This window comes from Monodon monoceros, unplaced genomic scaffold (genome assembly GCF_005190385.1).
Source record: "Monodon monoceros isolate NGI ecotype Baffin Bay Population unplaced genomic scaffold, NGI_Narwhal_1 Super_Scaffold_13, whole genome shotgun sequence".
NCBI classification, from domain to species: domain Eukaryota; kingdom Metazoa; phylum Chordata; class Mammalia; order Artiodactyla; family Monodontidae; genus Monodon; species Monodon monoceros.
This window is the reverse complement of record NW_021703769.1, coordinates 24042083-24063375: the sequence shown is the minus strand read 5'-3', so window position 1 is coordinate 24063375 and position 21293 is coordinate 24042083. Positions and strand designations below refer to the sequence as shown.

At 39.8% G+C, this 21293-nt stretch overlaps 1 protein-coding gene and 1 pseudogene across 6 annotated transcripts in view; both read right to left on the bottom strand.

Annotated features, from left to right (window-relative positions):
- Positions 1-21293, bottom strand: part of PIGU (phosphatidylinositol glycan anchor biosynthesis class U) — a 127869-nt gene that overhangs the window by 77407 nt on the left and 29169 nt on the right. For all 6 annotated transcript variants that reach the window (XM_029219691.1, XM_029219696.1, XM_029219693.1 and 3 more), the window contains exons 5-6: positions 20054-20163; positions 17752-17852 (exon numbers count right to left, since the gene is read on the bottom strand). In XM_029219691.1, coding sequence (XP_029075524.1) covers positions 17752-17852; positions 20054-20163 — 211 coding nt within the window. The remainder of the gene's footprint in view (positions 1-17751; positions 17853-20053; positions 20164-21293) is intronic.
- On the bottom strand, positions 2519-4753 carry LOC114893842 (annotated as a pseudogene).

Here is a 21293-nt window from a genome sequence, read left to right as displayed (position 1 = left end):
TATCCTCATTTCACAGATAAGTAAACTGAAGGACAGAGACTTTATTTGCTCAGGGTCACAAAACCAGTGAATGGTGATAGAATTTGAAACCAGACAGTCTCATTCCAGAGCCCCCAATCTGTAACTGCAGCACTATGCTACCTTCTTGATTCTCAATCTATGGCTGTACCATAAAAATCACAATAAGCAGAGCAACTATTTGTGGAGCGGGTTTTGCTAAGGAATCATGCTAAGCATTCTGTGTTTCTTATTTATTCCTCTACTAATCCATGAGGCAGATCTTATCTCTGGAATCAAACTGAAGCTCTAGAGGCTGTGTGATTTGCCTGAGGCTACAGCACAGGTAACTAGAACCAGCAGGTTTTGGGTTGATCTGACAAAACCTCAGGCTGCTTCGTCCTAGGGTTCTTGGGCCTTTGGGTCCTCTAAGACCCTCTTCATGGGTAAGGCCTCATTTATCGCAAAGGAACCTCATATAGAAGTGATGGGCTCATCAGAGCTCAGGTTCATCACTCTGCCATGTTCTTCCAGGGCTGGGCTCCAGGAAGAGAACCTCTCATTTTAACTTTCTCCCAGTTTTCTCCAGAAAGCTCAGGAAGGGGCTTCCCTGGTGGCACAGTGCTTAAGAATCTACCTGCCAATGCAGGGGACATGGGTTTGAGCCCCCTGGTCCAGAAAAATCCCACATGTCGCGGAGCAACTAAGCCCATGAGCCACAACTAAAGAGCCTGCGCTCTAGGGCCCACGTGTCACAACTACTGAGCCCATGTGCCAAAACTACTGAAGCCCGCGCACCACACGTAAGAGTAGTCCCTGCTCATCGTAAGTACAGAAAGCCCACGCGCAGCAACGAAGACCCAACACAGCCAAAAATAAATAAATTAAATAGATAAATTTTAAAAAAAAACAAAAACACCAGAAAGCTCAGGAAGACCCTGTCAATCCTGAGGGACCTTTTATTTATTTTATTTTATACAGCACATTCTTATTAGTTACCTATTTTGTACATATTAGTGTATATATGTCAATCCCAATCTCCCAATTCATCCCACCACCCCTCCCCACCACCTGCTTTCCACCCTTTGTGTCCATACATTTGTTCTCTACATCTGTGTCTCTATTTCTGCCTTGCAAACCGGTTCATCTGTACCATTTTTCTAGGTTCCACATATATGTGTTAATATACGATATTTGTTTTTCTCTTTCTGACTTACTTCACTCTGAATGACAGTCTGTAAGTCCATCTACATCTCTACAAATGACCCAGTTTTATTCCTTTTTACGGCAATATTCCATTGTATATATGTACCACATCTTCTTTATCCATTCATCTGTCGATGGGCATTTAAGTTGCTTCCATGACGTGGCTATTGTAAATAGTGCTGCAATGAACATTGGGGTGCACGTGTCTTTTTGAATTATATTTTTCTCTGGGTATATGCCCAGTAGTAGGATTGCTGGGTCATATGGTAATTCTGTTTTTAGTTTTTTAAGGAACCTCCATACTGTTCTCCATAGTGGCTGTATCAATTTACATTCCCACCAAGAGTGCAAGGGGGTTCCCTTTTCTCCACACCCTCTCCAGCATTTGTCGTTTGTAGATTTTCTGATGATGCCCATTCTAACTGGTGTGAGGTGATACCTCATTGTAGCTTTGATTTGCATTTCTCTAATAATTAGTGATGTTGAGAAGCTTTTCATGTGCCTCTTGGCCATCTGTATGTCTTCTTTGGAGAAATGTCTATTTAGGTCTTCTGCCCATTTTCTGATTGGGTTGCTTGTTTTTTTTATATTGAGCTGCATGAGCTGTTTATATATTTTGGAGATTGATCCTTTGTCCGTTGCTTCGTTTGCAAATATTTTCTCCCATTCTGAGGGCTGTCTTTTCATTTTGTTTGTAGTTTCCTTTGCTATGCAAAAGCTTTTAAGCTTCATTAGGTCCCATTTGTTTATTTTTGTTTTTATTTCCATTACTCTAGGAGGTGGATCAAAAAAGATCTTGCTGTGATTTATGTCAAGTCAAAGAGTGTTCTTCCTATGTTTTCCTCTAAGAGTTTTATAGTGTCCGGTCTTACATTTAGGTCTTTAATCCATTTTATTTTTGTGTATGGTGTTCTAATTTCATTCTTTTACATGTAGCTGTCCAGTTTTCCCAGCACCACTTATTGAAAAGACTGTCTTTTCTCCATTGTATATCCTTGCCTCCTTTGTCATAGATTAGTTGACCATAGGTGCGTGGCTTTATCTCTGGGCTTTCTATCCTGTTCCACTTGATCTATATTTCTGTTTTTGTGCCAGTACCATATTGTCTTGATTACTGTAGCTTTGTAGTAGAGTCTGAAGTCAGGGAGTCTGATTCCTCCAGCTCTGTTTTTTTCCCTCAGGATTGCTTTGGCTATTCAGGGTCTTCTGTGTCTCCATACAAATTTCAAGATTTTTTGTTCTACTTCTGTAAAAACTGCCACTGGTAATTTGATAGGAATTGCATTGACTCTGTAGATTGCTTTGGGTAGTACAGTCATTTTCACAATGTTGATTCTTCCAATCCAAGAACATGGTATATCTCTCCATCTATTTGTGTCATCTTTTTTTTTTTATGGTGCCAATTTTAAATACCGTTTTATTTGACATTGCATTTTCCACTTACAATACAGTGCTTTTAAGTGCAGTGTTATTTCCTTTCCCTGTGCACATATTCCATGTTCAAGTATCAAGAATGCCGAGTTTATTACAGCAGCTCAACTTTAAAGCTGCCATGGAATTTGCTACAAATTTGGGTCTTCAATGTTTTGTGGAACAATGCTAAATCTATGCTAGGTTGGCTTAATCAACCTCTTCAATGGTGGGCCCAGAGGAGGCACCAGCAGATGGAGGAGCTCCACCACCAGGGAAGCCCCTGGGCACTCCTCCTGGCATTCCTCCTGAGCTCTGGTACAGCTTGGTAATGATGGGGTTGCAGATTTTTTCCAGCTCCTTCTGCTGATGTTCAAATTCTTCTTTCTCTGCAGTCTGGTTCTTATCAAGCCAGTTGATTATTTCATTACACTTATCAAGAATCTTCTGTTTGTCCTCATCATTAATCTTGCCTTAAAGTTTCTCACTGTCAACAGTAGCTTTCATGTTGAAAGCACAGGATTCAAGAGAATTCTTCGAAGACAACTCATCCCGCTGCTTCTCATCGTCAGCTTTGTACTTCTCTGCTTCCTGAACCATGCGTTCAACGTCTTCCTTGCTCAAACAGCCCTTGTCATTAGTGATGGTAATCTTGTTCTCTTTTCCTGTGCTCTTATGCACAGCAGACATTGAGGATGCCATTGGCATCAATATCAAAAGTGACTTCAATCTGAGGAACACCACAGGGGGCAGGAGGTACGCCTGTGAGTTCAAATGTGCCAAGCAGGTTGTTATCCTTGGTCATGGCACACTCACCTTCATAAACCTGAATGAATACCGGGCTGGTTGTCCAAGTAGGTTGTGAAGGTCTGCGTCTGCTTGGTGGGAATGGTGGTGTTGCTCTTGAGGACGATCATGACTCCACCAGCAGTTTCAATTCCAAGGGAAAGAGGAGTGACATCCAACAGCAGCAAGTCTTGAACATTTTCAGATTGTCTCCAGATAAAATGGCTGCCTGGACAGCTGCACCATAAGCAACAGCCTCATCAGGGTTGATGCTCTTATTCAGTTCTTTCCCACTAAAGAAGTCCTGTAGAAGTTTCTGATTCTTGGCGATGCGGGTTGAACTACCCACCAGGACAATATCATGGATCTGAGACTTGTCTAGCTTGGCATCCTGAAGGGCTTTCTCCACAGGGTCCAGTGTGCCACGGAACAGGTCAGCATTCAGTTCTTCAAATCGGGCACAGGTAATTGAGGTATAGAAGTTGATTCCTTCATAGAGGGAATCAATCTCAATAGTGGCCTGGGTGCTGGAAAAGAGAGTGCACTTAGCATGCTCACAAGCAATATGAAGGCGACGGACAGCCTTCTTGTTCTCACTGATGCCCTTCTTGTGCTTGCACTTGAACTCTGCAATAAAATGGTTGACCATCCAGTTGTCAAAGTCTTCTCCACCTAAGTGGGTATCTCCAGCTGTAGACTTCACCTCAAAGATTCCATCCTCAATAGTGAGGACTGACACATCAAAAGTGCCACCACCTAAATCAAAGATCAGCACACTTCTTTCTGCTCCAATCTTTTTGTCTAAGTCATAGGCAACAGCAGCAGCAGTTGGCTCGTTGATGACTCTAAGTACATTGAGCCCAGCAATAGTTCCAGCATCTTTGGTAGCCTGACACTGAGAATCATTAAAGTAAGCAGGTACTGTGACAACAGCATTAGTAACGGTCTTCCCAAGGTAGGGCTTCTGCTATTTCCTTCATCTTTGTCAAAACCATGGATGACACCTCCTCTGGATAGAAAATTTTTGTCTCTCCCTTGTATTCTACTTGAACCTTAGGCCTGCCTGCATCATTCACCACTATAAAGGGCCAATGCTTCATATCAGACTGGACAACAGATCATCAAATCTTCGTCCAATAAGGCATTTGGCATCAAAACCCATGTTGGTGGGATTCTTGCAACTTGGTTCTTTACAGCATCATAAATCAATCATTTGGTATCAGTAAAGGCGACACAGCTTGGGGTAGTTCGGTTCCCCTGATCACTGGCAATTATTTCCACCTTTCCGTGCTGGAAGTACCCACACAAGAATAGGTGGTGCAAGATCAATGCCAACTGCAGGTCCCTTAGACATGGCTGCTGAGCGCAGGCCCGGGTCCGCTGGAGGAGAAAACAGCAATCTGGAAAGCTGCTGCCGTGTTCAATGAGACCTGATTGTGTCTTCTTTGATTTCTTTCATCAGTGTCTTATAGTTTTCTGAGTACAGGTTTTTTACCTCCTTAGGTAGGTTTATTCCTAGGTATTTTATTCTTTTTGTTGCAACAGTGAATGGGATTGTTACCTTAATTTCTCTTTTTGATCTTTCGTTGTTAGTGTATAGGAATGCAAGAGATTTCTGTGTATTAATTTTGTATCCTGCGGCTTTACCAAATTCATTGATTAGCGCTAGTAGTTTTCTAGTGGCATCTTTAGGATTGTCTACGTATAGTATCATTTCATCTGAAACAGTGACAGTTTTAATTCTTCTTTTCCAATTTGTATTCCTCTTATTTCTTCTTCTTCTCTGATTGCCGTGGCTAGGACTTCCAAAACTATGTTGAATAAGAGTGGCTAGAGTGGACATCCTTGTCTTGTTCCTGATCTTAGAGGAAATGCTTTCAGTTTTTCATCATTGAGAATGATGTTTGCAGTGGGTTTGTCATATATGGCCTTTATTATGCTGAGGTAGGTTCCCTCTATGCCCTTTCTGCAGAGTTTTTATCATAAATGGATGCTGAATTTTGTCAAAAGCTTTTTCTGCATCTATTGAGATGATCATATGGTTTTTATTCTTCAATTTGTTAATATGGTGTATCACATTGATTGACTTGCATATATTGAAGAATCTTTGAATCCCTGGGATGAATCCCACTTGATCATGGTGTATGATCCTTTTAATGTGTTGTTGGATTCTGTTTGCTAGTATTCTGTTGAAGATTTTGCATCTATATTCATCAGTGATATTGGTCTGAAATTTTCTTTTTTTGTAGTATCTTTGTCTGGTTTTGGTATCAGGGTGATGGTGGCCTCATAATATGAGTTTGGGAGTGTTCCTTCCTCTGCAATTTTTGGGAAGAGTTTGAGAAGGATGGGTGTTAGCTCTTCTCTAAATGTTTGATAGAATTCACCTGTGAAGCCATCTGGTCCTGGGCTTTTGTTTGTTGGAAGATTTTTAACCATAGTTTCAATTTCATTACTTGTGATTGTTCTGTTCATATTTTCTATTTCTTCCCGATTCAGTCTTGGAAGGTTATAAGAATTTGTCCATTTCTTCCATGTTGTCCATTTTACTGGCATAGAGTTGCTTGTAGTCGTCTCTTAGGATGCCTTTGTATTTCTGCTGTGTCTGTTGTAACTTCTCCTTTTTCATTTCTAATTTTATTGATTTTAGTCCTCTTCCTCTTTTTCTTGATGAGTCTGGCTAATGGTTTATCAATTTTGTTTCTCTTCTCAAAGAACCAGCTTTTAGTTTTATTGATCTTTGCTATTGTTTTGTTCCTATATCATTTATTTCTGCTCTGATCTTTATGATTTCTTTCCTTCTGCTAACTTTGGGTTTTGTTTGTTCTTCTTTCTCTAGTTCCCTTAGGTGTAAGGTTAGATTGTTTGAGATTTTTCTTGTTTCTTGAGGTAGGATTGTATTGCTATAAACTTCCCTCTTAGAACTGCTTTTGCTGCATCCCATAGGTTTTGGATTGTTTTGTTTTCGTTGTCATTAGTCTCTAGGTATTTTTTTATTTCCGCTTTGATTTCTTCAGTGATCTCTTGGTTATTTAGTACTGTGTTGTTTAGCCTCCATGTGTTTGTGTTTTTTATGTTTTTTCCCCTGTAATTTATTTCTAATAAACCATAGTGTTGTGGTTGGAAAATATGCTTGATATGATTTCAATTTTCTTAAATTTATTGAGGCTTGATTTGTGACCCAAGATGTGATGTATCCTGGAGAATGTTCCATGTGCACTTGAGAAGAAAGTGTAATCTGCTGTTTTCGGATGGAATGTCCTATAAATATCAATTATGTCTATCTGGTCTATTGTGTCATTTAAAGCTTGTGTTTCCTTATTAATTTTCTGTCTGAACGATCTGTCCATTGGTGTAAGTGAAGTGCTAAAGCCCCCCACTATTACGATAATTACAACAGTAACTATTGTGTTACTGTTGATTTCCTCTTTTATAGCTGTTAGCATTTGCCTTATGTATTGAGGTGCTCCTGTGTTGGGTGCATATATATTTATAATTGTTATATCTTCTTCTTGTATATTTTTTATAAATTTATTATTTATTTTTGGCTGCGTTGGGTCTTCATTACTGCATGCAGGCTTTCTCTAGTTGCAGTGAGCAGGGGTTACTCTTCCTTGCAGTGCACAGGCTTCTCACTGCAGTGGTTTCTCTTGTTGTGGAGCATGGGCTCTAGGTGCACGAGCTTCAGTAGTTGTGGGTCGCAGGCAATACAGTGCAGGCTTAGTAGTTGTGGCTCACGGGCTTCATTGCTCTGTGGCACATGGGACCTTCCTGGACCAGGGTCTGAACCCGTGTCCCCTGCACTGGCAGGCATATTCCTAACCACTGCACCACCAGGTAAGCCCTTGTTCTTGGACTGATCCCTTGATCATTATGTAGTATCCTTCCTTGTCTCTTGTAACATTCTTTATTTTAAAGTCTATTCTATCTGATAAGAGTATTGCCACTCCAGCTTTCTTTTGATTTCCACTTGCATGGAATATCTTTTTCCATCCCCTCACTTTCAGTCTGTATGTGTCCCTAGGTCTGAAGTGGGTCTCTTGTAGACAACATATATATGGGTCTTGTTTTTGTATCCATTCAGCCAGCCTGTGTCTTCTGGTTGGAACATTTAATCCATTCACATTTAAGGTAATTATTGACATGTATGTTCCTGTTACCATTTTCTTAATTGTTTTGGGTTTGTTTCTGTAGGCCCTTTTTTTTTTTTGCAGTACGTGGGCCTCTCCTGTTGCGGAGCACAGGCTCCAGACGCGCAGGTTTAGCAGCCATGGCTCATGGGCCCAGCCGCTCCGCAGCATGTGGGATCTTCCCAGACCGGGGCACGAACCCGTGTCCCCTGCATCGGCAGGCGGACTCTCAACCACTGCGCCACCAGGGAAGCCCTCTGTAGGCCCTTTTCTTCTCTTGTGTTTCCCATTTACAGAAGTTCCTTTAGCATTTGTTGTAGAGTTGGTTTGGTGGTGAATTTTCTTAGCTTTTGCTTGTCTGTAAACCTTTTGATTTCTCCATCAAATCTGAAGGAAATCCTTGCTGGGTAGAGTATTCTTGTTTGTAGGTTCTTCCCTTTCATCACTTTAAATATATTGTGCCACTGCCTTCTGGCTTGTAGAGTTTCTGCTGAGAAATCAGCTGTTAACCTTATGGGAGTTCCATTGTATGTTATTTGTCATTTTTCCCTTGTTGCTTTTAATAATGTTTCTTTGTCTTTAATTTTTCTCAACTTGATTACTATGTGTCTCAGTGTATTTCTCCTTGGGTTTATCCTGCCTGGGACTCTCTGCACTTCCTGGACTTGGGTGGGTATTTCCTTTCCCATGTTAGGGAAGTTTTCGACTATAGTCTCTTCAAATATTCTCTCGGGTCCTTTCTCTCTCTGTTCTCCTTCTGGAACCCCTATAATGCGAATGCTGTTGCGTTTAATGTTGTCCCAGAGGTCTCTTGGGCTGTCCTCATTTCTTTTCAGTCTTTTTTCTTTATTCTGTTTCATAGCAGTGATTTCCACCATTTTGTCTTACAGGTCACTTATCTGTTCTTCTGCCTCAGTTGTTCTGCTATTGATTCCTTCTAGTGTAGTCTTCATTTCAGTTATTTTATTGTTCATCTCTGTTTGTTCTTTAATTCTTCTAGGTCTTTTTTAAAGATTTCTTGCATCTTCTGATCTTTACCTCCATTCTTTTCCCAAGGTTCTGGATCATCTCCACTATCATTATTCTGAACTCTTTTTCTGGAAGGCTGCCTATCTCCACTTCATCTAGTTGTTTTTCTGGGGTGTTATCTTGTTCCTTCATCTGGTACATAGCCCTCTGCCTTTTCATCTTGTCTATCTTTCTGTGAATGTGGTTTTCATTCCACAGGCTGCAGGATTGTAATTCTTCTTGCTTCTGCTGTCTGCCCTCTGGTGGATGAGGCTATCTAACAGGCTTGTGCAAGCTTCCCAATGGGAGGGACTGGTGGTAGGTAGAGCTGGGTGTTGCTCTGGTGGGCAGAGTTCAGTAAAACTTTAATCTGCCTGTCTGCTGATGGGTGGGGCTGAGTTCCGTCCATGCTTGTTGTTTGGCCTGAGGCGACCCAGCACTGGTGCCTACAGGGTCTTTGGTGGAACTAATGGTGGACTCTGGGAGGGCTTACGCCAAGGATTACTTCCCTGAGCTTCTGCTGCCAGTGTCCCTGTCCCCATGGTGAGCCACAGCCGACCCTGCCTCTGCAGGAGACCCTCCAACACTAGCAGGTAGGTCTGGTTCAGTTTCCAGTGGGGTCACTGCTCCTTCCCCCTGGGTCCTGATGTGCACACTCTTTTGTGTGCCCTCCAAGAGTGGAGTCTCTATTTCCCCCAGTCCTGTCAAAGTCCTGCATACAAATCCTGCTAGCCTTCAAAGTCTGATTCTCTGGGAATTCCTCCTCCCATTGCCAGACCCCCAGGTTGGGAAGCCTGATGTGGGGCTCAGAACCTTCACTCCAGTGTGTGGACTTCTGTGCTATAATTGTTCTCCAGTTTGTGAGTCACCCACCCAGTGGTAATGGGATTTGATTTTATTGTGATTGCACCCCTCCTTCCATCTCATTGTGGCTTCTCCTGTGTCACTGGACATGTGGTATCTTTTTTGGTGAGTTCCAGTGTTTTCCTGTCAATAATTGTTCAGCAGTTAGTTGTGATTCTGGTGTTCTCCCAAGAGGAAGTCCTGAGGGATCTTTTAATATTATCAACAGTAACAATCAGCACCACCATTTACTGAGCATCTAGTTCATGCTCCCACACTATGCTAAGTGTTTCACATGCACCAACTCATTCATTTTTTTTTTCTCCTCATCTCATTCATTCTTTACATTTACTCTATGCAGTAGGGACTGTTTCAGTCCCCATGTTATAGACAAGGAAACTGAGGTCCTAAACAGCTAAGTGACTTGCTTAAAGTGATAATGCCAGGAAGTGCTAGAACTAGAAGTAGCTACCAGATCTGTGTTGACTGAAAAAAAAATGCACAACCTAAAAGTTGAGAGTTATGTTTTATTTGGCGGACAAAACTGAGGACTTAAGCCTGGGACACAGCATCTCAGATAGCTCTGAGAGACTGCTTCCAAAGACGTAAGAGAGGAGCCAAGATATATAGTAGTTTTTGCAACAAAGACCATGTAGTCGGAACATCAAAAGATTACTGTTAATTAGAGAAAACCAGGTATCTCAAGTTAAGGAATTTAGTGCTTTTCTTTGTATGGGAAGATGCAAGCGTCTGGGCTCTCTGAAATCATTCCTTTGATATGCACCTCAGCTATCTGGGCCTGTGCTTTCTCATCCTGAGTCTCCTCAGGGTGTACCTTCGGGGGTGGCTGCAGTGGCTGACCTCTAGATGGGGAGCATCCTGTTTCTATCCTGAGTTCCCTTGGGGCTCATCATAGGGGCAGCTGTAATGTGATGGCTTGAGGGCTGTGACACATTTGTTTACTGATTTTGCAGGTAACATTTTTTCATTGACATCTGTCTGACATCACAGCAGTCTGAGCTCTTACTCTGAACCACCTCTGATAGTACTGATTCTTCTTTTTCCTTGGGAAGCAAGTCCTGTCACTCAGGTCTCTTTTGGTGGAATAAGGAGAGTCGGAAGGGTCCTTGGGCGGCAAACCTCAAGAATTTCTAGTCTGGAGCATCTCATTGTTGACAAACACCAACAGTGAATAAGCAGGAGTACCTATTAACACATTTTGTTTTCCTTTTGAAAGCCTAATGAAGATGACTTCAGAGGGATGGAGTATTTTAAGTAGCTCCTTCACCAAAGCCCCAACCTTTGAAGTAAAACCCAAGCTGCTCCACTAAACAAACATCAACCCTGCCCACAGATTTGAGTTTCCTGGCCAACACCCCAACAAGGACATCACAATACAATGGCCTGGGCTTTGTCCTGGCCTGTGGCTCTCAGCGTGTCCCAGGCAACCCTGGGCTGCCACAAAGGAAGTCAAAGGAGGGCAAGTAGAAGGAGTCAAGGGGACAAAGCAAATGAGGCCACTCCCTTCTGTGGGGGCACCTGCTCCACGGAAGTCTGGGGAGAGAGGTACATAGTTTACTTCCACTGTCCCTATCTTCTTATCAATCAATTTAATTTATTTTAAATTATGTGCTCATTGAAGAAACTTTGGGAAAAAACAGATATGAGGAGGAAATAAAAATTACTCACGAACTTACTCTGCAGAAACAAGTATTACTCTTTTGGAATCTATTTCTATTTGTGTTGTAGTTTTAACATAGTTGAGATTATACTTTATTAAAATATACAATTTTGTATTCAGCTTTTAAAAAATAAATGTATCCTCACATAATTTACAATTATTTTCAAATATCGTGTGCATGGGTAAACTGTATTTTCTTTAATTGCATGGGCAAACCATGTTTTACTTAGCCATTCCTCTCTCTACTTTGAAGTATTTTCCAATTTTTCTAATCATTATAAATAATCCTGCAATTAATGACTTAGCATCATAAAGCTTGGTCTGTAATTCTGCACTACTTTAGGATAGGTTATCAAAATTAAAATTCATAAATCAAAAGAACAAACACTTGAACTACTGCCAAACTGCTTCCCAAGAGGGCTGTACTAATTTATAAGTCAACTTGCCATGTGGGAAAATGCCAGTTTGATAGCACTTTGCCAGAACTGAGAATTATCTTCTAAAATCTCTGCCAATTTGAAAGGGAATAAAAAACCACTTCTTTGTTATTTCAATTTGCTTTTCTTTATTAGTTATCTAAGGAGTTGAATATTTTTTTATAGTTTTTAGTCATTTAGATCCCTTCTTTTGTGAATTCTCCCAACTGTTTTCTTCTTTAAATAAAGAGTGAATTATTCCTTCACAAATTTTATTAAATATCTAATTATGTGGTACAAATGTGAAGTATAGAAATATGACCTGCAGATTTTATAACTGAACTTTGTATATACTGCTAATAGGGATTACTAATATATTCAAAGAGAATAGTTCAGAGACCTAACTAAAATAGAATTCTTCAAATATTTTAACAGATTAGAAATGTTACTTGCGACGGTCTCTACTTACAGCTGCCAACAATGGAAAATAACTTAAGTGTCCAGCAAAAGCGAAGGCCTAGGACCCCATGACAAATATACCTGAGAAATGGAAGTGGAGGTGGGGTAGGGTGGGATGATAAAAGACTTTTACTTCTCATTTCATATGTTTGAATTTCTTTTATTTTTACCACGTACTTGAACTACTCCTAAAATTTTAAAAACTTAAATTTTGATGTAAAGGAATTAACAAATGTGACTAATGTCATTCATGACTCATACGAAACAAGTAATAAAATTAAAACAAAATTGTGCATACAATATTACAAAAATGTTCATAAAATTCATTTGACAGAAATCTAGAGTGACATAATAAAAAATTTTTTTTTCTGTGGAACCAAAACAATGTGGCTGCAAAGGAGTGACATATAACTTTTTTACATTTTTTCCCCCAAACAAAATTGTTCCATTGACTTAAAGGATCTTTTGAAAGATGTTCTTAAAATGGCATACTTTACATTTTTGTGTGAGACTTCTATTGTACACACCTCAGAGAGCATGTCTTTAGTCTTTCTACCTTTGTGCTCAGCTATTTTAAAGGTGACATTTCCAAAGGCCAGTGCTCAATCCCTTCTGCCAGGCTGCCTCATACAGTCCTTACTTTAATGGACACCAGGCACCTTTATAAATGAGTCTACCTGAGCTGGACACTCTGGAAACAGGAACTGAGGCAGGGGATGTTCACAGACAGCAAAGAGTCATTTCAAGTAACCTGATAATAAGTTAAACTAAATGACCTACAGAAAGACTAACTACAACCACTCCAAGAGAAGCAATGTCTTATGAAGACCTAAGTCATTCCCATGTGCCACCCTAGAAAAGGTAAGTAAACTCTAAGTAAAAGGTCCTATGTACAACTTTTGAGTCTTTATTTCCTCAGTGTGCAAATTATTCAGCAATAATGTAGGGAAATAAGAGCTCTCATACACTTCTTATCCGAGTATACATTGGTAAAACTCTTGAAGGCAATTTAGTGATAAATTTCAGAAATCCTAAAGAAGGTATACACACAGTGACACAATAATTCTATTTCTAGGACTTTACAGTAAGAAAATAATTGAACATGTGTGTGACAATTACTGTTAGAAATTACATTAGAAAATTAACTGTATGGGAATTCCCTGGCAGTCCAGCGGTTAAGACTCAGCACTTTCACTGCTGTGGCCCGGGTTCGATCCCTGGTTGGGGAGCTAAGATCCCAGAAGCCACATGATGAGGCCCAAAAAATTTAAAAATTAATAGTTAAAAAAAAGAAAGAAAATTAACTATAGTATTATTTAAACAGCTGAAAACTGGGAAATTAACTAGATATTTAATAGAAGTTGGTTAAAGAATTTCTATTTATTCATCAAGACAATGGAACAGTAAGCAGCCATGAAAAATGACAGACTAAATGTTTACTGACATGTGGCAGACTGTATTTTTGTCCCCAATTCTTAACCCCTCCCCTATGTCCAGGCTCTTTGCCATATAACTTTGCAGTGCCCCCCCATTGTGGACAGGATGGAAATACCCACACCTGAGATCAGCCATGTTTTGTTTTGATCAATGTGATGTAAGCACATGTGATACAACCAGAAACTTCAAAAGCTCAAGCCTGATTGGGCTTGCTCACAGTTGTGTCTCTGCCATCACTATAAGAAGAATATGCCTAAATTAGTCCCCTGGTCCATGAGGATGACAGACATGTGGTGAAGAGCCCAGCCTAGATGAGCCAACTACAGTCAGCTGCTGATGCATGAATGAGCCCCGATGAAACCAACAAACTGCCTAGCCACATTCAACCTAGATCAGCTGACACCTATCTGACTTACAGACACATGAGCTAAGTAAATGCGTATTGTTGTTTTAAGCCACTGAGTTTTGGAGTGGTTTGTCAAATAACATTTTTATGATGACAGTTAACCGATACAATATTTAAAAGTGTAAAAGAAAAATGAGGGAAAAATCTGGAAATATATACCTCCAACGCTAATAGACTTCTAGTGAAAAATGGTAGATTAATCACATATATATCATCTTTCCCTCCGATAACCTCACTAAAATGACAATAAAGCATTAAAAATAGTCTTAAATAACAAATTAACAGAAGAGACTATAGCAAAATAAATTTTAACATAATAGTGGAAACATTAAAAGCAGGAGGAAGAGGGATAAATGACTGAGCATTATGGAAGAAATTACAGCTCAATGGCCTGCAGAGAGGAATACCAATAAAAATCAGGCCAACTCACCCCATACAAATTCTGAGAGATCCAGCACCTTGAAGGTATCAGATACTATGGCAGGTGGGGGTAAGTTACAGAGATGAGAATCAAGCTGAACGTTTGTATACAGACCAGACAGAACCCCAGGTCTCACCTCAACTATGTGCAGCCAGGTGACTATCCCTACATACCCCATCCTTCTAACATCCTTAAATAATAAGCAGACAGCCAAGGATCACCATAAATAAGAGAAAATCTACCCATATGAAAGACAGAGCCCAAGACAAACAGAAAAAGAAGGCAGGGCGGGGGCGGGGGTGGGGTGGGGGGTGGGGGGTGGGGGGGGAGGGAATCCAGGAAGACAAAGAGATTATGCTTAGAACAAATGGAAACTGAAAACAAAAACAAAACCAAGAAAACTCAGAGAGATAAGAGAGGATATCGTGGTGATAAAATAATAATGATGCTTCAAAGAAACAACTGGAGACCAAGAAAGAACTTAAATCAATAGAAAATAAAACACACAGATTAGATCAATCCAAAAAGTCCAATATCCAATAGACACCCCAAACGAGAGGACACAGAAAACAGAGAGGAGAGAGAATTTGAAAAACAGTACTGGAATATCTTCTAGAACTAAAGGACACTAGTCTTTATCTTGAAAGGGCCTACCAAGTACCCAGTAATGAATGAAAAAAAGAACCAAGTAGACATAGCATCATGAAATTTCAAAATACTGAGGATAAAAAGAAGATCTTAAATCTTTCAAAGAAAAAATTAGGTTACGTATAATGGCTTCAAACTGTCCAACAGCAACCGGGATGCTAGAACACAGTGAAGCAATGCCTTCACAATTCTGAAGGAAAATTTTTTCCAGTCTAGAATTCTATACCTTGCCCCAACTATTAATCTGGTGCTAAGTTAGAAAAACACATTTTTTCATGTGTGGAATGATTCAAAATACATATCTCACACACCCTTTCTTAGAAAACTACTAGAGGAAGTACTTTAGCAAAACCGAGGAAAAAAATCAGTAAACGAAAAAAGGAATCTAGGAAAGGGATACAATACAAGAGAATTATAAGGAAAAGTTCCACTATGACAGCTTTGCATCAAGACCAGACAACAACCAGGACAGACTGGTACAGGATGAAAGGTGTGTGAGGCAGATCTCCAGAAAAATAATGGAACCAATAAACTATTTGATGTACTTTACATTTTTTTAGAAACTACAGACCTACTTTGTTTTACTGTACTTTGCAGATATTGTGTTTTTTACAAATTGAAGGTCTGTGGCAACCCTGCATTAAGTAAGTCTATCAGAGCCATTTTTCCAACAGCATTTGCTCACTTTGTGTCTCTGTGTCATGTTCTGGTAATTCTTGCAATATTTCAAAATTTTTCATTATTATTATGCTTGTTACGGTGATCTGTGATTAGTGATCTTTGATGTTACTCTTTTAATTGTTTGGGGGCACCACATGCCCATAATATGGCAAACAACTGATAAGTGTTGTCTGTGTTCTGACTATTTCACAGACTAGCTGTTCCCCCACCTCTCTCCCTCTCCTCAGGCCTCCCTATTCCTTCCTAATATTAAAATCAGGCCAATTAATAACCATACAATGGCCTCTGAGTCAAGTTAAAGGAAGTGTTGCATACTTCTCACTTTAAATCAAAAGCTAGAAATAGGGCTTCCCTGGTGGCACAGTAGTTAAGAATCTGCCTGCCAATGCAGGGGACACAGGTTTGAGCCCTGGTCCAGGAAGATCCCACATGCCGCGGAGCAACTAAGGCCATGTGCCACAACTACCGAGCCTGCGCTCTAGAGTCCACAAGCCATAACTACTGAAGCCCGCGTGCCACAACTACTGAAGCCCGTGTGCCTAGAGCCCGTGCTCTGCAACAAGAGAAGCCACTTCAATGAAAAGGCTGCACACCACAACTAGAGAAAGCCCACGCGCAGCAATGAAGACCCAACGCAGCCAAAAATAATAAATAAATAAAAGGAAAAAAAAAGCTAGAAATAATTAAGCTTAGTGAGGAAGGCACGTCGAAAGCTGGGATAGGATGAAAGCTAGGCCTCTTGCACCAAACAGCCAAGTGGTAATGCAAATGTAAAGTTCTTGAAGGAAATTAAAAGTGCTACTCCAGTGAACACATGAATGATAAGAAAGCAAAACAGCCTTATTGCTGATATGGAGAAAGTCCAAGTGGTCTGGAGAGAAGATCAAACCTGCCACAACACTCCCTTAAGCCAAAGCCTCATCCAGAGTAAGGCCCTAACTTTCTTCAATTTTATGAAGGCTGAGAGAGGTGAGGAAGCTATAGAAGAAAAGTTTGAAGCTAGGAGAGATTAGTTCATGAGGTTCAAGGAGAGAAGCCTGTCTCCAGACCATAAAAGTGCAAGGTGAAGTCGCAAGGGCTGATGTAGAAGCTGCAGCAAGTTATCCAGAAGATCTACCTAAGACAATTAATGAAGGTGGCTACACTAAACAACAGATTTTCAATGTAGACGAAACAGCCTTATTTCAGAAGAAGATGCCATCTAGGACTTTCATAGCTAGAAAAGAGAAGTCAATGCCTGGCTTCAAAGCTTCAAAGGACGGGCTGATTCTCTTATTAGGGGCTAAATTTTTTTATCAATAAAGTATGTTTAAATTAAGCTATGTACATTTTTTTAGACATAATGCTATTGCATACTTAACAGAATATAGTATAGTGTAGACATAACTTTTATCTGTGCTGGGAATCCAAAAAATTCGTGTGACTCACTTTATTGCCATATTTGCTTTATTGCTGTGATCTGGAACCAAACCCACAATATCTCTTAGGTATGCCTGTATTGTTAGGCACTTGAAAGATCTAGCAGAGCAACTGAGGGGAAAAAAGTGATTGGTACAGAAAGATAAAGCAAAACAAAAACAAAAACAAGCAAAAACCCCACAATTACTAATCCCAGAAAAAATAAAAGGTTGTACAAGAAAGAAAAAACAACCATAGTTATTACTTTTCCCAGCAGTGAATAATACATATACTGTCATAAAATATAGGTACCAACTACTGATTTAATCAAAGCTGTGACATAACTCCTCTAGGAAAACCAGGTAAAAGGAAAGTGAAGATATTGGTAAAAGAAAGTTAAATCTTTATCTCCCATAATAAGAATACAATAGATAATGTCTAAAATTTATAATTCATGAAACAGCAATATGCGGTCTTATTTGGAAATATGGAAATAAATACTAGCAAAAAAAAAAAGTAGTTCCATCAAAGAAGTTGAACTAGGGATGGGAAGAAAGGGGCAGAACACTGCTATTCTCATTGTAAGCCTTTTAGAAGTTTTTGTTTTTTGTTTAAACTATGTTAACAGTGACTCTCTGAGTGGTAGAATTTCAGGATGCTTTAATTAATTTTTTTCTCTTGGCTTATCTAAATTTTCTATAAAATTACTTGTGTAATTTTAAAAAATGCTTTTAAGTGTTGTATTGTATTTTTTTTTTAATCCACAGCAAAAGTGTTACAAAAGCCTGCACAAATTAGGGACTGAACTTCCTTTGGGGCCTTACCTTTTATCGTGGTCAAAATGAAGAAAGCAATGAGGGTGTTGTTGATGGCGCAGGTAGACTTGGCAACACAAGACAAGACCGTGTAGGGATTTAAGAGATAGCTGGGGAAAAACACACATATTTGGCATTAGTAATCCTGGTCAAAGGACCAGGGAGTCCTGGCCACCATAGCCAGGAAGTTCAAGAGGTTTACTAAAACCATACTCAAGGGAAGGCAACTTCTTGGAAGTAAGTTTTCCTAAGTAAAAGAGGATGGAGTGGGGTGGTGGCCAGTGAGTAAAAGGCACTGAACATTCACTGCCTATTCTGTGCTATGTGTTATATGGAAAACCATCATATTTCATCATCACGGATCCTGTAAACCAGCAATAACATCATTCCCATTTTGCAGGTGAGGAAACTGAGACTCAGTGGTTAAGTAGCCTAAGGTTTTACAAGCTAATAAATACATTCAAAATCAGGTCTTTCTGGCAATAAACCTATATTTTTTATTACTTCAGGTTTCAAAAATGATAAAAATTCTACCAATTCCCACAGAGCCCTATATTTTAGGAATGGCTACAGTTATCTCTGAAAACCAGGAAAGTACTGTTTCCTCAATCAGGTTCCTAAGCTCTGACATAGGCTACCCCATTCAAGAGGTGAGAGCAGCTTAAGTTTAGTTCTCTTGGCAGCCAAGCTATATCCACCAAGCCAGACCCAAAGGACAGAATAAGTATCTGCTGAATTCAGTAAGCTAGTGGCCACTGAACTTCACAGGACAACCTGAACTTTCACTGGGAGGGAATTAAACTGAAACAGTCTTTTCCTGAGGTGGGAAGGAATGGACTGAAAAAATAAATTTGAAATGCTGAATAGGGAAATCTTATACAGTCATAACTGTGTTTTTATTTATTTTTACCCTGCTTCCACAAAAGATTTGAGGCAGCTCAAATGAGAACAGATAATAAAAAGTGAGAGCAAAATTAAAATACAAATAAAGAATCAAGACCAGGGAAAGCATAAATAAAAGGAAAAAGTAAAGGCTAGGGAAAGAAGAACAAATGGGTCTTCTACAACACTGTAGTAATCAGCTTTAAATCTGGCTCTGAGTTTCCTGGCAGACAAAGTGAAAAGGGAGACCAGTTACATAATTCTGATTATCAGATAGGAAGAAACATACCAGTGTCTCAGGGAGAGATTATAATTATTATGCGCAAATAAAGACCTTAAATCCAATACCTCTCAGAGCTGTAAGATTAGCAGTTCTAAAGCTAAAGGCCCAGAAATTGTTGATTTTTTTTTTCAGCAATTAGATAGGCTTGTTCTACAACCTTTAAAGAAATGGCTGCTGCTATTACAAAACTACCCCCTGGAGACATAGGAGTCCATAAGGGATTCATAATGTTGCCAAACCTCTAGTTCTATTAGGTAGTTTCCACCAATATTTCTGAAATACATAGATATGAACCGATACCTCAAATGTGGTTGGTGGGAGGAGAAAAAAAGCCATTTCTAAATAGCAGGTGATGTTCAAGAAGCAGCTACGCAGCCACCTATCTGGAATACTGAATAGAAGAGTCACACACAAGGCAAAGGGTTGAATAAACTGTCCTCATAAGGCCCCTTCTAAATGTGAAGCTCTAAGGTCATGTTTTTCCATGAGGAAACTTGTCTGCCTTGTTTTACTGTGTATCCTTAGGAACTAGTATATTATTAACATTTACTATTAGTTGACTGAATAATTATTCCCATTTGCCTATCTCAGGAATATAAACAGGAATAACCTGAAAGAATTAAAGTTATAGGCAGCACTGGTACTCCTAAAGAATTCTTTCATAGAGCCTCAGTAAGTTCCACTCTCTTATACTGGTCATCCAGCTGGGATGGGTCTGTTTGGTACTTTACTTCAGTTTTCTGAACTACAAATGGGGGACTAAATTGTATGTGAAACATAGGAGTTGCTTGAAATAACTGCTGCATAAAGATCAGAATTTTATGCAATCCATATATCACAATTGGAAAACCTTTTTTTTTTAGAAACACTGGTTACTAGGAGGTTGGAACCAGATCAGCATCGAGTGAAAAAGCATTTGTGAAGGGTCGATTGTGCATGTGCTTGTGTGAGGCTTTGTCCCAACAGAGACAGGATGGCTCTGTCTCTTTTCCTGGCCAGAACCCCAGTTGCGCAACAGAACTATAGCAAATACTTGATGACTAAGACTGCAAATCTCCAAAAATACAACAAACAACATGAGAAAGTCTCATCAGATTTTCCTCACATTCATTGGCACTGAGCCCTGTTTTGTCAGAGAATACTTACAAGAGGGCCACTTTCAGAGGGATGTAACGCATTTCCATAGGGGTTCGGATGAGTTCGGCCACATCTGGGGCATACTGGTCTAGTTCTAGGAGGAGTTTCTGCTTTTTAAACTGGAAAAAAAATGACAAAACACATGAAACAAATAACCTCCCGTTGCTTTTAGGATGAAGACAAAAGTTCTTCCATGGCCCACATGGCCTGTCTGACCTGGTCCTACCTCTCCAGGGTCATTTCACGCTCGCTCCCCACACCTCTCACTTTCTGGGTTCAAGCACCATGAACATGCCACTGCCCTCCTGCTCCCAGCTCTTTGCATTTAACCTAGAACAAACAACCTCTTCTTCTCTTTCCATAGTTAACTCCCACATAAGCTTTAGATCTTAGTTAAATTGTCACTTCCTCAGGAAGGCACACTCACTGCCCTGACTGTAAAAATCTCATAACACTGTTCACAGTTAGAACTTTTTTATTTATTTATGTGACTATCTTTCTCCTTCACTATACTATAAGTTCCATGAGGGCAGAGACCATGTTTATTTGCGAATACCTGGCACAGTGAGCAAACAATAAACATCTGTTGAATGGCTAAATGAATGATTGAATGGCAAAGCAGTTTTTAGTCATTTTTAAGAGTTATCATCAGTGGCCTAAGGATTCCAAAGTTCCATCAAAGCGAAATATTTTCATGCAAAGTGGAACGATCCCCTGAATGTCACAGTGTCCTGGGTTTTCTTCTGAGCTCTCCTGTTTCAAGTTTTTGATTTCCACAGAGGAAGTGGGAAATGACCATGATGAAGAGAAGGAGGAGGAAGGCTGGGTGTGGCTGGGCAGCCAGATAGTTTACAGGGAGTGAGATGGGGGTGGAAAGCTCTTGCCTTCCCCTGTGTGTGTCCCAACAAGCTCATGGGTGTGTTCCAGATTGAAAAAAAGTTAGGCAACCCTATAAGCAAACATGGGTCACACTACAGATAGAAAAAGCCTCTGAACCCCAAATGGGTAGCCCTGCTGATTTAATGATCTTAGATAGTATAAAATCAATGCTGCAACCTATTATAAAACAGAGTAATTCAGAGAAGCCAAAGTAGTGTGTGATTAAAGATTTAAGGATGAAAACACAGATGGCAACAGAATACTGCATTACACCATTTACATAAAGTTAAAAGCATGCAAAATAACACTATATGTTACTTAGGTATATTTACAAATGCACAAAAAATTAAGGCCATGTGTGGGAACGATA